The sequence below is a fragment of the Psammomys obesus genome, unplaced genomic scaffold, assembly GCF_907164565.1.
Source record: "Psammomys obesus unplaced genomic scaffold, mPsaObe1.curated_primary_1811, whole genome shotgun sequence".
In the NCBI taxonomy this organism is placed as follows: domain Eukaryota; kingdom Metazoa; phylum Chordata; class Mammalia; order Rodentia; family Muridae; genus Psammomys; species Psammomys obesus.
Window position 1 is genome coordinate 1,122,710 of NW_026585690.1, and position 14,736 is coordinate 1,137,445.

At 42.7% G+C, this 14,736-nt stretch overlaps 1 protein-coding gene across 2 annotated transcripts in view; it reads left to right on the plus strand.

Moving 5' to 3' along the window:
- The first annotated feature begins 1,064 nt into the window (after positions 1-1,064).
- The window catches only part of G3bp2 (G3BP stress granule assembly factor 2), a 25,384-nt gene continuing 11,712 nt past the window's right edge, over positions 1,065-14,736 (plus strand). For both annotated transcript variants that reach the window (XM_055595872.1, XM_055595875.1), the window contains exons 1-4: positions 1,065-1,264; positions 10,831-10,949; positions 13,461-13,542; positions 14,199-14,372. In XM_055595872.1, coding sequence (XP_055451847.1) covers positions 10,855-10,949; positions 13,461-13,542; positions 14,199-14,372 — 351 coding nt within the window. In that variant the 5' untranslated portion in view covers positions 1,065-1,264; positions 10,831-10,854. The remainder of the gene's footprint in view (positions 1,265-10,830; positions 10,950-13,460; positions 13,543-14,198; positions 14,373-14,736) is intronic.

The following is a 14,736-nucleotide window of genomic DNA, read 5'->3' on the forward strand; positions in this document are numbered from 1 at the left end:
TTTAATGGTCTCCCCAGATATTTTGCATATGAAAATCAGTAAGCAATCCAAAGTAAAGCCAATGTAGATTTTGGAGGCGCTAATATCAGCCTTGCCTTTTGTGAACCTTTTTTATTTTTAGGAAATGCATTGAAATGGCCATTATAGGACTATGAGGGAAAACTGATGATGTATTCATGCCTGCATCATGCATGATTCAGATGTGTTCTATTCTCCTCCAATTGCCCTTCTGTTCCTATCACCATTTCATCATATCTTCATTCCCAATTTCTTCCATCCTGATACTGAAAACACCCCCAGGTCTATTATTGGCAAAGTAACATCTTGTCTACAAAGGCTTTTTCCACGAATCAAGGTCCACGAAGCAGTCCCAGTAGCCTGTATTTGTGTGACTTTTTTTTTTTTTTTTTAATTTTAAGCCTTTTAGCCTTGCGTTGTAAATGTTCCACTAAGTTTCACTTAAGGATGAAACCACCAAGGCCATACAAAAAAGACCCAAGTCTATACCGCCTATGTCGTATTTTTCCCATACTCCACGGCTCAGCACCCTTTTAAGCTAGCTGGATGACACTGACTAGAAAGGCTTAAAACCTCCATTTCCTAAGACAGGCTATTAACAGGTTATTAGCAGTGTAAGTGTGCTCACTGTGCCCAGCTGAAAACTGAATTTTAAGCAACCTGCCGACACCTAGCTCAGGGACACTGGTAATTTCCCTCCCTCTTAACACGAATATCCGTTCGTCAGACACTGCTCAGCGGCGAGCCAGCTTTCTTGTTCGCGCCACCTGAAAGGCGAGGGAGGCTTCAGCATCACTGCAAGAGAGAAAGGCAGCTTCCTTGTGACGTCAAGTCAGCGGCCTCTCGCCCGGGCTTCAGGCCGGTTCCGGTTCCCTGGCTTTCCGGACGCCCGAGTGAGCGAGCGAGGAGCCGTACTGCGCGTGCTCCGCAGAGGGACGCGAGGAGGTTGGGTCCAGCTCTCCAAAGGGATGCCTGATTGGCTGGCGTTGTGCTTGGGGGTTCCCTAGCCCTTTCGGCAGGGGTAAAACAATAAGAGGGGGCGGCGGCAAAGGGGGCGGGACGTCCGTGTTCCTGTAGCTGGCTGCTGCTCCAGGCTCTGGGGAAGAGGTGGCTGTGAGGGGCCTGAGCTCGCGGCTCTTTGGATTCCGAAGCCTCGGGTTTATTTGAGGGAGGAGAATCTGCTGCGGCCGATCCCGCGACACTCCTGACCTCCGCGCGACGTGCCCGCCGCTGCTGTTGGTTGGAGGTGTGTACGGGGGCCGAGAGGGGCGGTCGGTGTGGTGGTCGGCAGGGGACATTTCCCTCCGCTCCGCGGCTCGCGGCAACGGTCCGGTGTGTGCGCTTGGCGTCCGGGGTGCTGCGGCAGAAACATTGTTCTCGCCGGCTGCCTACGCCAGCAAGTGTGCGTGCGTGCGGAGCCGAGCTTTTCCTGCAAGGTGAGCGGGAGGCTGCTTGGGGAGGACGATGACCGCGCGCGTGGTGCAGAGGAGGGCACAGGTGGGGCTGGGGATTGCTAGGAGGAGGCGGCCCGGGGGACCCTGTCCGCCTCTGCTCCCGGAGCGCGCCGACGGGCGCCAAGCCGCGAAGCTGGGAGTGGGCTTCTGCAGAGGTGGTTTCAGCTGGCTCCCCGCTCGTTTGCGGCCTTGGTTCCCGGTTGTCGCCCCGCCCGTGGGGGGAGGGGAAAGAGGCCGTGTCGGCGGAGGCAGAAGCGACGCAGATGCGAAAGTAGCGGCCTCCGGGCACCATTTCTGTGTCCGGAAACTGAATCCGGGGTTGAAGGTGGCAGCCGCTCCACTTGCCGGGTGCTCGGCGTTCCCCCTCCCGCCTCTTCTCGGATTATCCCGAACACGTTCGGATACTAGGGCTATAACGTGCGTCTCCTTCGTCCTTTTTCTGCAGGCGATCTCCTGTTAACCAGGAATAAAAAGGACGTTTCAGTGCTTTGGAAATAGGTTTTTCTCCCCCCACTATTCTTTTGGAGAGGGTTTGGGGAGAAGAACGTAAGTTTCACTAGATGTCTGGTTTTTGTTAGTGGACTCTCCGATCGAGGTTTTCCTGCTTAAGAACAGATTTTCTTCAGGTGTGCCTATGCTGCTTTGGGGCTGTAGGTAGTGTTCACAATTTTTACTCCCAAGATATAACTGGTTTTAAAACAATGCGCGCACACAAACCAACCGACCAAACAAAAACATGAGGTGCCTTTTGCCTTCTTAAAAACAAAACACGTGCACCAAAGCTGAATGAATCAAGGAAAATTGCCCCCTTCCCTCCGGGTATGATTGTCGTGCTATTTATTAACTTAAGGTTTCTGGTTTTTAGATTCTAGACATCACACCTCATTCAATCCAAGTACCCAGATCGTGTAACCATTAACTGCAGTTAAAAGGACGAACTGGAATAGATGAGGATAGTAATTTCTTGTCCCAACTCCATATTTGGCAGTTAATATAGCCCAGGCATGTGGACCAAAGTTTCTGAATAAACACTTGGCTTTGCCAAATCCAGTGTCCCCTTTATGGTCTTTAGGTTTGGGCCTGGTGTCAGGAGTCAGAGGCAGGTGGGTCCTTGAGTTCAAGCCCAGCCTGGTCTACATACTTCTGGGACAGCCAAGGCTACATAGTGAGATCCTGTCTCAAAAAAACAAAAGTTTGGTTATTTTGGACCATAGGACTGAATTACATGTTGTCCCTTTGTTACTGTTTTAGGTCATATGTTCCTGTGTCGCCATCTGATAAGCAGTGTATACAAATTATTTCGTTCTGAAAAGGCAATTGTGAGAAGGGCTTCAAAATGTGTTTTGTGATGGGTTAGGTTATTTCGTGTTCAGAACTGAGATAATGTAGTGTGTGGGCTCATGATTTTAATCTCAGCACTTGGGAGGCAGAGGCAGGCCAATCTCCCAAGTTCAAGGCCAGCCTGGTCTGCAGAGTGACTTCCAGGACAGCCGAGGCTACGCTCTGGAAACAAAACACAAACTAGAATTGAAATATTAGGGATGGTGAAAATAAGCTACCAGAGGAGCAGCTAAAGAAGTCATTTGATGAATTAATACATTGACTTTGGCCAAGAGCCTGCATTTTACGGTGAAGGCACCAGGGATACCTGGAGCATCTCAAGTACCCAGATCCAGTCACCAGTCGCCGGTAGATGGTGAGGGCAGTTTCTTGTTCAACTCAGGCCTGTGAACCTAGGGCAAATTTAATATCTAGACTACATGTTAACGTAGTGACAGAGTAGTTGCATTGTTAGGCAAGTTCTGGTTTTGAAGAAATTGCTGGCATTGTTGGTAGCAGGTGTTGTGTGGTAGCTTCCTTTGTATTAGAGATTAAAATACCAAAATTTCAGTACCTGTAACTGGAAATTTACAGATATTCAGATACTTGTAGTGTCTTTAGATTCTTGACAGTAATTTGAATAATTTTTTTATTATTACTCATTATGAATATTAGAAGTTATTTTCTAAATTGCCTAATTTTTTTCCCTACATTTTGAATGACATCCTTTCAACATTGACAGTGAAGCACAAATTGGAATGCTTCTGAACAGAAAGTGGGTGGAATTTAGCTGAACGTCTTGACCTGGTTACTACTCTTCACTGGTAGATGTGTGCCTAATTGTCCATAAAGCAAACCAATCTTTCTTTTTAAACCCTTAGGTTTAAAATGCTTAGGAAAAGAATGCTTTTTCTGTTTTGGTTTGTTTTAATCATCTCATTTCTGGATATTTTATCCTGTCTTGTTACTGTACTAACTTTGGGAATATTTACTATAATGTGTTGCTGTCCTGTTATTTTTCCCCCCCACGCAGCAGCTTAAAATACACTGGAAGTTGGGTTTATATTTTATTTTTCATCTTAGGAAAAGTTTCTTGTATTGCTCATGCTAGCCTGGCATTTACTATGTCCTCGTCTGGCCAGGAATTTTTGGTATTCTACTGCCTTTGCCTCCTTAATGCTGAGATTACAGGAACATGCCACCATGCTCAGCATGAAAAGTGAACTGTAAAGTTTAAGGGCTTATTTTATTACTTTTAATTATGTATGTGCACTTGTAAATATGTGTATAAAAGGAGTTAGATCCCCTGGAGCTGGAAGTGACGGGCAGATTGTGAGCTGCGGAATGGGTAGTGGGATTGTGCAAGGAAAGTTTGCACTCTTAACTTCTCATGGAGCCATCTCTCTAGCCTCTTTAGACCAGGCAGATCTTGTTTCCAGAGATTAGATTTGTTGCTGGAAATTTTGATCCAAGGAACCAGAGTGGTAGAGGAACCCACGGAGAGCCTCATACCCACAAAAATAATATATTCACATTATGTTGCTGCTTCCTCCCCGCCTCTTGTTTTGGAGATTGGGTTTCTCCCAGCTGTCTGGAATTCACTCTCTAGACTATGCTGGCCATGAACTCCACCTGCCTCTCCCTCCCAAGTGCTGGGATCAAAGGTGTGTGCCACCATACCATACCTAGCCCAAAGCAAATTTTCTTAAGTAATGAAAGCATCATGCTGGTGACATAAAATTCTTGTTTGGAACAAAGTAGGAGGAACCTTGATCTCCTTTAGTTCTAAGTATCAGTTTCATTTTTCTGCAAATGAAGTTAGTGCCCTCCCCATTCAGGGAGGTGAAGGAAGCAGGGCGGTCATCAAACTTGAAAGCATGATGTGAGGCTGGCATGCTTGCCCTATGCCTGTGATTCCAGAGGCCGGGCAGGCACATCTATAGATGGGAGTTTCACGACAGCCAGGGCTACACAGACAGACCTTGTCTCAGGGTAGGGGGCAGCATATCCATTTCTTTTTGTTTGTTTTTGAGACAGGGTTTCTCTGTGTAGCCTTGGCTGTCCTGGAGTCACTTTGTAGACCATCCTGGCCTCGAACTCACAGAGGTCCACCTGCCTGTGCTTTCCAGAGTGTTGGGAGTCACAGGTGTGGGCCATCACGCCCTGCTTTTTACGGTTGCTTTATCCATAACCTCCCTTGTATCTTTGAACTGGTTCTTGGATCCAAGGGCACCACAACAAATCTTTGTTCCTATTCTAAAACTGTGTGGATAGTATTGTAGTCATTGAAGACCATCAGTAGCTTTGATAGTTACAGAGTTAAAATGGAGCTGGCATTTTAAAGTAGAATCTAGTCTTTTTGGGTCATCGAGGATAGGCCTGGGCCTAAGTGTGAGCCCTGCAGAGGGAGTGGGAGCAAGCAGCCTGTGTGGAGGTAAGCTGAGGCTGAGCAAGGGTAGTCTTTGATAGCAGTGTCTTTTTAGAGGCTACAGCCTTCTGTTGGGGACATTCTTTCCATGAGTACAGTATGATATGTATAAGCGTCCTAGGCTGATAGTTTATTTTTCTGCATTTCCCCCTCCTTAACTAGGTATTTTGTTTTCTTGATCTTCTCTTCCAATAAGAAAGTATGATTTCTTTTCCACAAGTGCTTAGTTTTCCTATTCTCTCCAGGCATTGAAATAACCACCAAAGAATGACATAAAATTTCACTCAGCTAATTGCAGTGAGTGAAGTTTTTGTGTTTTGATGCTGTACCGAGGCTAGCGCTCAGTTGGTGGAGTCGAACTGTACTTAAAGCTCCCCAGCTCCCATAGACTTCATGGACTGGTGCTGCACTCTAGTCTACCATTCAGGCAGTGAAGGCTGGAGGGTCAGAACTTTAAGGTCATTCTAGGCTACATGACATCCCATGTCAAAAAAAGAAAAACAACAAAGGTCCCTTTTTTTGAAAATGTTTGGGGCTACAAGTTGAAGTTGGAGGATTTTTAGATTTTTGAACTATGCATAGTATTGAACATCTCCAGTCCGAAAGCTGGAATGTTCTGAAATTTGAAACAGTTGCATTGGGAGTTACGGCAAGATATTTGTAGATAAAATTTGATTTTTTTGAAGGGCCATTTTATCACTAACAATGCACGATCCTTAGTAAGGCCTTGGGGAGAGGACTTTAAGATACTCTCCGAAATTAATAAAATTATTTTGCTTTGGATAACCCTGTCTTTTCTATTGTAATCTGCTCTTGTTTATTCTTTTGACTATTGTATACATTGCTTTCTTTTTTTGTTGTTGTTTTCCAGACAGGGTTTCTCTGTGTAGCTTTGGCTGTCCTGTACTCACTTTGTAGAACAGGCTCACAGAGATCCACCTGCCTCTCCTTATCTGGGTGCTGAGATTACAGGTGTCCGCCACCGGGCCCTGCTTACATTGCTTTCTTATAATGAAACCATAATTGAATTGAATTTTTAAAAAAGATTTATTTATTAGTATACAGTATTCTGTCTACACACAAGAAGAGGAGGGCATCAGAGTTCATTATAGATGGTTATGAGCCATCATAATGTTGCTGGGAATTGAACTCAGGACCTGTGGAAGAACAGCCAGCACTCTTAAGCTCTGAGCCATCTTTCCAGTCATAATTTTAAATTTTATTCTGGTCTTTTCAAGTTCTTGTTTTATGGCTCTGTAGCCTTTGGCAGTATTAGGGACTTGCATTTGAATCATCACCAGTTTCATGGTTTGTCCTTTGAAGACAGTGAAGTTTGGGTTGCTCATTAGGATCTGTAGCACAAGCTTTTCTCTCTTAGTGTTGAACTGGGACGCAAACCTAGAACCTTGGGTCAGCTGTGGAAAGCACTTTCTTCCTGAGCTACAGCTCCTGGTCCCAAAGCCTTTCTCTTTGTGTATGTGTATGGGTGTTTTCACTGGCATGTGTGTCTGTGGACCACATTCATTCCTGGAGCCTGCAGAGGCCAGAAGATGGCTTCAGATCTGCTGGAACTGGAGTTGTATGTGATTGTGAGCTGCCATGGGGATGCTGGGATCGTTAGCCAGGCTTTGGAAGAGCAGCCAGTGAAGTTCTTAAGCACCAAGCCGTTTCTCCAGACTCAGTGTTGTTACTTTTTCCCGCCGTAGCTGACCATTCCAGCGTGTTTCTCCTGCCTTTGTTCCCCATCTCAGCTTCCTCAGTCCACCTTTACTGAGTACTATTTTAGACTTTAGCTGTTAAGTATTACTGTATCTATCAGAAATATTACTAATGTATGTTCGTGCTTTGTTCCAGTGTCTGTATACCTATGCATACTTCATAGCTATACTGAAAGTGGGTAGTTTTTAGCTTAGTGATGTTATGCATGGCATGGTGCTTTTACCTAATCTCAGCCTTCAGGAATCCTGGGTAGAAGGACTGCTGTGAATTCAAGGCCAGTCTTGATTAAAGTGAGTCTCTGTTGCAAAAAACCAGTAATGTTGACTACATTTTCATTTCCCTCAATGATGTCGTTGGAGTCCAGGACCTCTCACTAGGCAAGTTAGCTAAAATCCTTGGATTACTTTTGATCTTTATTCTAAAACCATATTTTCTTTTTAGCTCTTTTTTTTTTTTTTTTTTTTTTTTTAAGACACATCTCATTATGTAGATCAGGCTGCCCCGAATGAAGAGTGCTGGTATTAGAGGTGTGTGCCACCACACTAGTCAGTCTACCTTTGTTTACGTTTGTGTATGGGTGTTTTGCTTGCATGTCTGTGTACCACATGTGGATGCCTGGTGCCTTGGATCCCCTGAGACTGGAGCTGCCAGGTGGGTGCTGGGAATCAAATCCAGGTATGCTGGAAAAGCAGCCAGTGCTGTTAACTGTTGAGCCATCTCGCCAGCCCCTAGAACCATATTTTCTAATCAGTAACTTACCTGCTGACTGGTTTTCGGAAAGGGATGAAAACTGTAAAACAGTTGTAAGAATTTTACAACACCTCTGGCATTTAGATGGTGTAGTAAAGCTATAGGCTGTAGATTTCGAACTCATCTTTAGAGAGAATATAACACAAAAAAATTGGATGGTGGGTCTGTGGTGGCAGTGATAGAGATGGAAGCAGCTTTCCAACTATATGTGACTTTGATTTCTAGTTTCTGCTCTCTCCATGCTTCAATTATTTTCTAGTCTCCCATTAAATTTTATAACATAATTTCGATAACAAAACATACAGGGCTTCAGAGAGATGGCTCAGAAGTTAGAGACATTTCGGGTTTAATTCCCAGCATCCACATGATGGCTCACAACTTTACGTAACCCCAAATCAAGGGATCCCATGTCCTATTCTGATTCCATAGGTACCAGGCATGCATATGGTATGCAGACAGACATTCAAACAAAACACTCACATAAATAAACCTACAAAAAGAAATACAGGGTGAACTCATCATGATTCTTCTGCCTCAGACTCCCAAGTGCTTTGTTTTGAGGCTTGAGCCACTAAACTTGGCTCACATACTCATTTCTGTACTATAGCTTTTTGTTTATTTTTTTGTTTTTTGAGACAGGGTTTCTCTGTGTAGCATTGGCTGTCCTGGATTCACTTTGTAGACCAGACTAGCCTTGAACCCACAGAGATCCCTCATGCCTTTCCCTCTCAGAGTGCTGGAATTACAGGCATGCACCACCACTCCCGGCTTCCTATGGCTCTTTTTTTTTTTTTTTTTTTTTAAAGCAAAGATTCTTAGATAGCATTGTCCACAATTGTAATTCTTGTGAAGGTGGATATTCTTTCTTTCTTTTAATTAATTAATTTTTATTTTGTGTACATGGGTGTTTAGGGTGTTTAGCTTGCATGTATGTCTGTGTGAGGATGTCAGATCTTGGAGTTACAATTGTGAACTATCATGTGGGTACTGGTAATTGCACCCGTGTCCTCTAGAAGAACAACAGTCAGTGCTCTTAACCACTGAGCCATTTCTTCAGCCCCGGATATTCTTTTCTACACTAGTACTTTTTATTTTTCATATTTTTGAGTGCATATCATAACACTCAGTAACAAGACAGCCTAACATTTGATAAGTTCCAGGCCAATGAGGGATGCTGTGCTGTCTTTTTTAAAAAGTGGACAGTGCCTGGAGAATGGCACCTGAGTTTGTCTGGGGTCATGTACTCACACATGCGCATGTAAGAAAGTGCTCTTTAACTTAGCTGAAACTGCATTGCTTGGCTCGGCTGCTCTGTAGATAGTTTGTATTTTGTTCTGTTGTGCTTTGTCTGACAGTGTGGGGATGGAACTTGGGGCCAGCCTTGCACTTCGCTTGCCACTGACCTATACCTCCAGTCAGCTTGTAACTTCAGTGTGGCACACAAGTCTTTCTGCTTAGGATCATCAACCTCTTAAAGTGTGTTTGAGGAAAACTGGTGGCACCTGGAATTTGCTGTCTGCATCTGTTTCAGTAGGTATTTGTGAAAGCAAGTGTGACACCATATAAAATTTTAAGTAGATTGGGTCAACCGAAAGTGGAGGAGGACAGTTGCAGAGTAGAACAAAGTAGAACATTGAAGTCATTAGAACAACAGCACTTAACCAATGTGCTCCACCATAGAACCTACCTACCTGACAGTTATGAAAAGTATCACATTGTGTTAGATCGTGGATGTCTTTGGCAGTAACCTTATCTAGTTGATTAAAGAAAACCTGCACTGAAATTTGTTAAAACAGGAATTCAGATAGCATTTTGATTTGCCTGATAGGCACGAAGATGTGTGGTTGGTTTTTGTTTTGTGTCTCTCCCCTCCCCCTACTGGTACTTTTAAGTAAAGGGGTTGGAGAGGTGACTTATCAGTTAAAGAGTGCTTTCTCCTTTTCAGAGGCCCCTTGCTACTCAGGATCACAGCCACCTGTAATCCACGCTCCAAGGTTTGAATCAGACACCCTCTTGTGGTCTCTGTGTGTACTAACATGTACATAATAAAAATAAAGTCCCTTTGGGGGTGTGTGTGTGTTTTGTTTGTTGCTCTACACACCTTTTTGTACATAAGATTGAACCCAGGGAAATTTTTTTGGAGCAGCTGTTCTATGCCACAAGTTAGCTACTATCAGTCATAGCACTACCTTTTTTTTTTTTTTTTTTTTTTTTTTTTTGTTTAAACCAAGTAGTGTTGAGGACTTTCTTCATTGTGTGTGCATAGAAGTGGAGGTCAGAAGTCAGTTTTCTCCACTGTGTTGGTTCTGGGGAATCAAGCTTAGGTCAGGCCTTTACCTCCTGAGCCCTCTCATGGCCCTCTCCCCTCCTCTTCCTTTTTTCATGTATATTTTTATGTATACTGTATACCTGCTTGTATGTATGTGTACCATGTGTTTGCTTGGTGCCTACACAGGTCAAAATAGGGTGTCTGGTGTCCTGGAACATGGTTGTAAACCACTTTGTGGGTTCTGGGAACTCAATCTGGGTCTTCCACAAGAACAAGAGTTTTTAGCTGCTGAACCATCTTTCCAAGATGTATTTTTAATCATGTGTATTTATGTATTGGCCTGTGGGTATATGCATGGGTAACTTTGGGGCTAGAGGTTCAGATTCCTTGGAACTGGAGTGATAGGCAGTCATGACCCATGTCTATAGCCTGTTGCGCCTTATTCTTCATGTTGGTTATAGTTACACTGTTCTGAGGACTAAATGTATAAAGTAAATAATAAGCTGCATTAATAAATCTTTCCTTTTTATTTATTTAATGCATATGGGTGTTTTGGCTGCATGTGTATCTGTTCACTGTCTTGTGTTCTGGTGCCCATGGAGGTCAGAAGAGGCAGGCAGATGCCCTGGAATTGGAGTTATATGTTATGTGCCTTGATGTGGATGCTGGGAACTGAACCTGGGTCCTCTGTTAGAACAGGCAATGCTCTTAACTGCTGAACCATCTCTCTAGCCCAGAAATTTATTTTCCTACTGCTAATAAATTTTTAATAAATGGTGTTAGTTTACTTTATTCTTGTTTATGTAAGATTTATTTCATGGTATTTTACAAAAATGACTTAATAGCTGTTTTTCTTGTGTTTTCTTCTCCAGCATTTGACATTGTGCAGCAAAGAAATGGTTATGGAGAAGCCCAGTCCGCTGCTTGTGGGGCGGGAGTTTGTGAGGCAATATTATACTTTGCTGAATAAAGCTCCTGAATATTTACACAGGTAAAATCTGGACATTACTTCATATTCTCTGGGTATGGCACATATTGTTGTCTCTTCTGTCTATAAGTTGATAGTATCTTTGTGAACAGAAAAAACGTGATATCTTAGTACCGTACCACAGGTACTGTTAGCATATAGGCAGCCTGCTTCTGGGTTGTCTAGTAACCTATGATGGCATCATGTGTCACCCAGCAGGAGTGTGACAGACATGGCTCAGCTGCACATGCAGAAGCTATAAAAGGACCAACCCGCTGCTTTGTCTCTCTTACATCCCTCTCTTGCTCTCTCTGCCTTGCTTTCTTTCCTGGTTACCCCTGCCATGTCTCTCTCCTTTCCTTTTCCTCTCTATCTCTCTACTTCCATCTACTAAATCTCTTTCATGTAATATTTGTTGTGTCTGTGACATCATTTTTAAGTAAATACGAAGTTACACATACACAGTATTCCTTAGTATTTCATGTTTCGCTGTACTAGTGTTGGGCTTGACTCATCACAAGATTCCAGTGAGCAATTAGATTAAACTAACCTTTTTAATTCTCATAGTGTCGAGAAACAGTACTACACTATTACTAAAGGATTTGAATTTCTCCTCATCTGAAAAGCAGTATTTCTTGTTGAGACTCTATTAGTATCTTGTTCACCATTTGGCAAGAGTTGAACATCTGTAAGCTTAAGCTTCCAGGGGTTAGAATGAAATGTGTGTAGCAGATACTTCTTGGTAAGTCCTGCTCTTCTGGGAAAAGTACTTGTGCAAGTGGAGGGCGAGTGAGACTCTTGAAAGGCACAGTCTTTCACGTTGTTGTCCATCATTGTCATGTTCTACGTTGTTGTCCGTCATTGTCACTTCATTTGGAAAGGCCATTATTGACTCTTCTAGGTCTTTGGTAAACACTGTGAAAGTAGATTTTGCAGTTTATGCTGTTGGGCATGTGTTATTATTGGCTCTTCTGCAAAATTTGGTGGGGTTTTGTATTTAGTGTTTGGTGAGTTCCCTTTCTGTGAATACCTTTTTTTTTTTTTTTTTTCATGTAAACTTTATGCTGGTCTTAGTGTAGGCACCGTTGTTATCTCATTTTTCATATTGTCAGCTGACAACCATCTGTGTAGTCCTGGCTGTCCTATAACTCACTCTGTAGATCAGGCTGTCCTCAAATTCAGATCATGAACTGTCTCCTGAGTGCTGGGATTAAAGGCATTCACCACCACAATAAGGTATTCAACTAGTACTATAATTGTATTATTAACAGTATAACTTTCAGGCTAGCAACATGGTATAGTGGGTAAAGAAATTTGCCAGGAAAGATTGAGTTCTCTCTCTGGAACAGACATGAAGGTGGAAGGAGACTCCACAAGCATGGTAAAGCTTCCACTAAAAGGTTGGAAGATGAGTCAGCAGTGAATAGGGCTTGCTTGTCTTGGAGAGACTTGAGGGTTTTTTTTTGTGTGTGTGTGTGTGTGCGTATGTGTGTGGGCGTGTGCGCGCCCACACACATTGGTGTGAAGGTGTCAGATCCCTTGGAATTGGTGTTACAGTGAGCTGCCATGTGGGTGCTGGGAATTGAACCCAGGTCCTTTGGAAGAACAGACAGTGCTCCTAACAACTGGGCCATCTCTCCAGCCGGAGGCTTGACTTTGATTCCGTGTCCACATTTCCGCGCTGATATTCGCGTTTATGAAGGTGGATTTTTAAGAGTGTGTGTTTGTAGCATGTGCATAGGCATGTTTGTAGGTGTCTGAGGAGGCTAAAGCAATCAGATCCCCCTGGAGCTAGAGTGATGGGACAGGTGGTGTGAGCTGCCTGGTGTGGGTTGTTAAACTTTTGTGCCTCAGTTTGCCCGTGAAACAGTAGCACTATTTAGTATACGAAGTTGTTGGGATTAAAAGAGTTTGTATATGTCACTGAAATTATGCTTGGGGCAGGAAGTTGGGACATGTTTGACTGCTAAGCAGATTCCCTTCATGTTAATTCTGCTTGCTCTGTAATGCTGGAGAAGATCTGATTTTATCATGTGCTAATAACATAAATCAGAAATGGGATGCTGAGATGATTATGAACTCTCACTTGGTCTTTGAATTAATTTCAGTTTGAAATACGTAAGCTGTTTAATTGGAATTAGTAGCCACTTGGAGGTCATTGAGTAGAGTATTAAATAGGATGTCTGATTGTCAGACAAATCTGGACAACTGAATCTTTTTATCAGAAGAAAAAAGATCAGTGAGTTACTAGAGTACTAACTGTACTTAGGATGCACTTTGACTCATTCATTTTTTTTTTTTTTTAAAGGTGTGATAAGAATGACGTGAACTTTAGGCCAATGAGCATCTGCCTTGTTACAAAGATATACTAAGGCTTCTATGGGCATTGACTCATTTCATCTTTATAGCAACTCCCTGAGGAGTAATCAGATTCCTGCTTACTAAGGACCCTCTCTCTCTATCACCAGAATTCTAGTGGCTCCTCAGCTTTCCTGGCCATGACAGTGGTGATTTTAATTGTCAATACTTTTCCAGGTTTTATGGCAGGAATTCCTCCTATGTCCATGGTGGAGTGGATGCCAGTGGAAAGCCCCAGGAAGCAGTGTATGGCCAAAATGTAAGTCATAAATGATCTATTTTCACATGTGTTTGAATTAAGATAAACTTTAAAAAGTAGCCCTTTTGGACTCGGTGGGTGTCTTTAGTGTGATCTTTTGCTGTGAGTTTTAGTATAAACATGTTGGGCTGTATTTAAAAGGAGAACATAGGGAAAAAAATTACACACAAGTAGTTGAAAGTATTTTGCATATTAAGGAAATGTACAAAATAATCATCTTTATGATTGATGGGAAAAGAGGTCGTTTGAGGATTTAGGGCTTCAGGTGGACTCCAGAATTGGGGTTTAGCAAACAGGAAGAAATTATATATAGAAAATAGCATCAGCAAACACCATAGTAAAGTAAAATTGGGTATAATGTCAAAAGGCAGTTGTAATGGTTTATGAGAATGACTAGCTGGTACAGAAATGAAGGGGAAAGCCATATAATTCCTAGACTACCACACAGTTTCAACCCACATTCTGATTTCTTATATAGAGGTGATGGTAGTCTGATTGTTAGTACATAGTTTCTGGACTGGATCCAAATTAATGCAAAAAAATGGAAGTAGTTGACCTTTTTAAGGTTGTGAGGAAATAAGCAATGTATATCTACTAATGTGTAGTTAATGTGATAGCATAAATTTTTATTTTCTTCACCCTTTTCTTATGTAAAGGATATACACCACAAAGTGTTATCTCTGAACTTCAGTGAATGTCATACCAAAATTCGTCATGTGGATGCTCACGCAACTTTAAGTGATGGCGTAGTTGTCCAGGTTATGGGATTGCTGTCTAACAGTGGACAGCCTGAGAGGAAGTTTATGCAAACCTTTGTTCTGGCTCCAGAAGTAAGTGCCACATGTAGTTTGAATTTTGTGACTATCTGGTAATAGTTTTTCGAAATGCTTCCTACAGATTTGAATTTACTTGTTGCTATTTTTTAAATTAATTGATATTTTGAATTTTACTCACTTTTATGGATGTTTTGGCTTTATGTCTTGTACCACATGCACAGCTGGTGTCCTTGGAGATCAGAAGAGGGCATTGGATGCCCTGGAATTGATGTTGGAGACAGTTGCCACTAGGGGCTCAGAATCAAACCCTGGTCCTTTAGAAGAACAGCTGGCACCCTTAATCCATGAACAATCTCTCTAGCCCTTTTAATTTTCTTTCTTTCTTTCTTTCTTTCTTTCTTTCTTTCTTTCTTTCTTT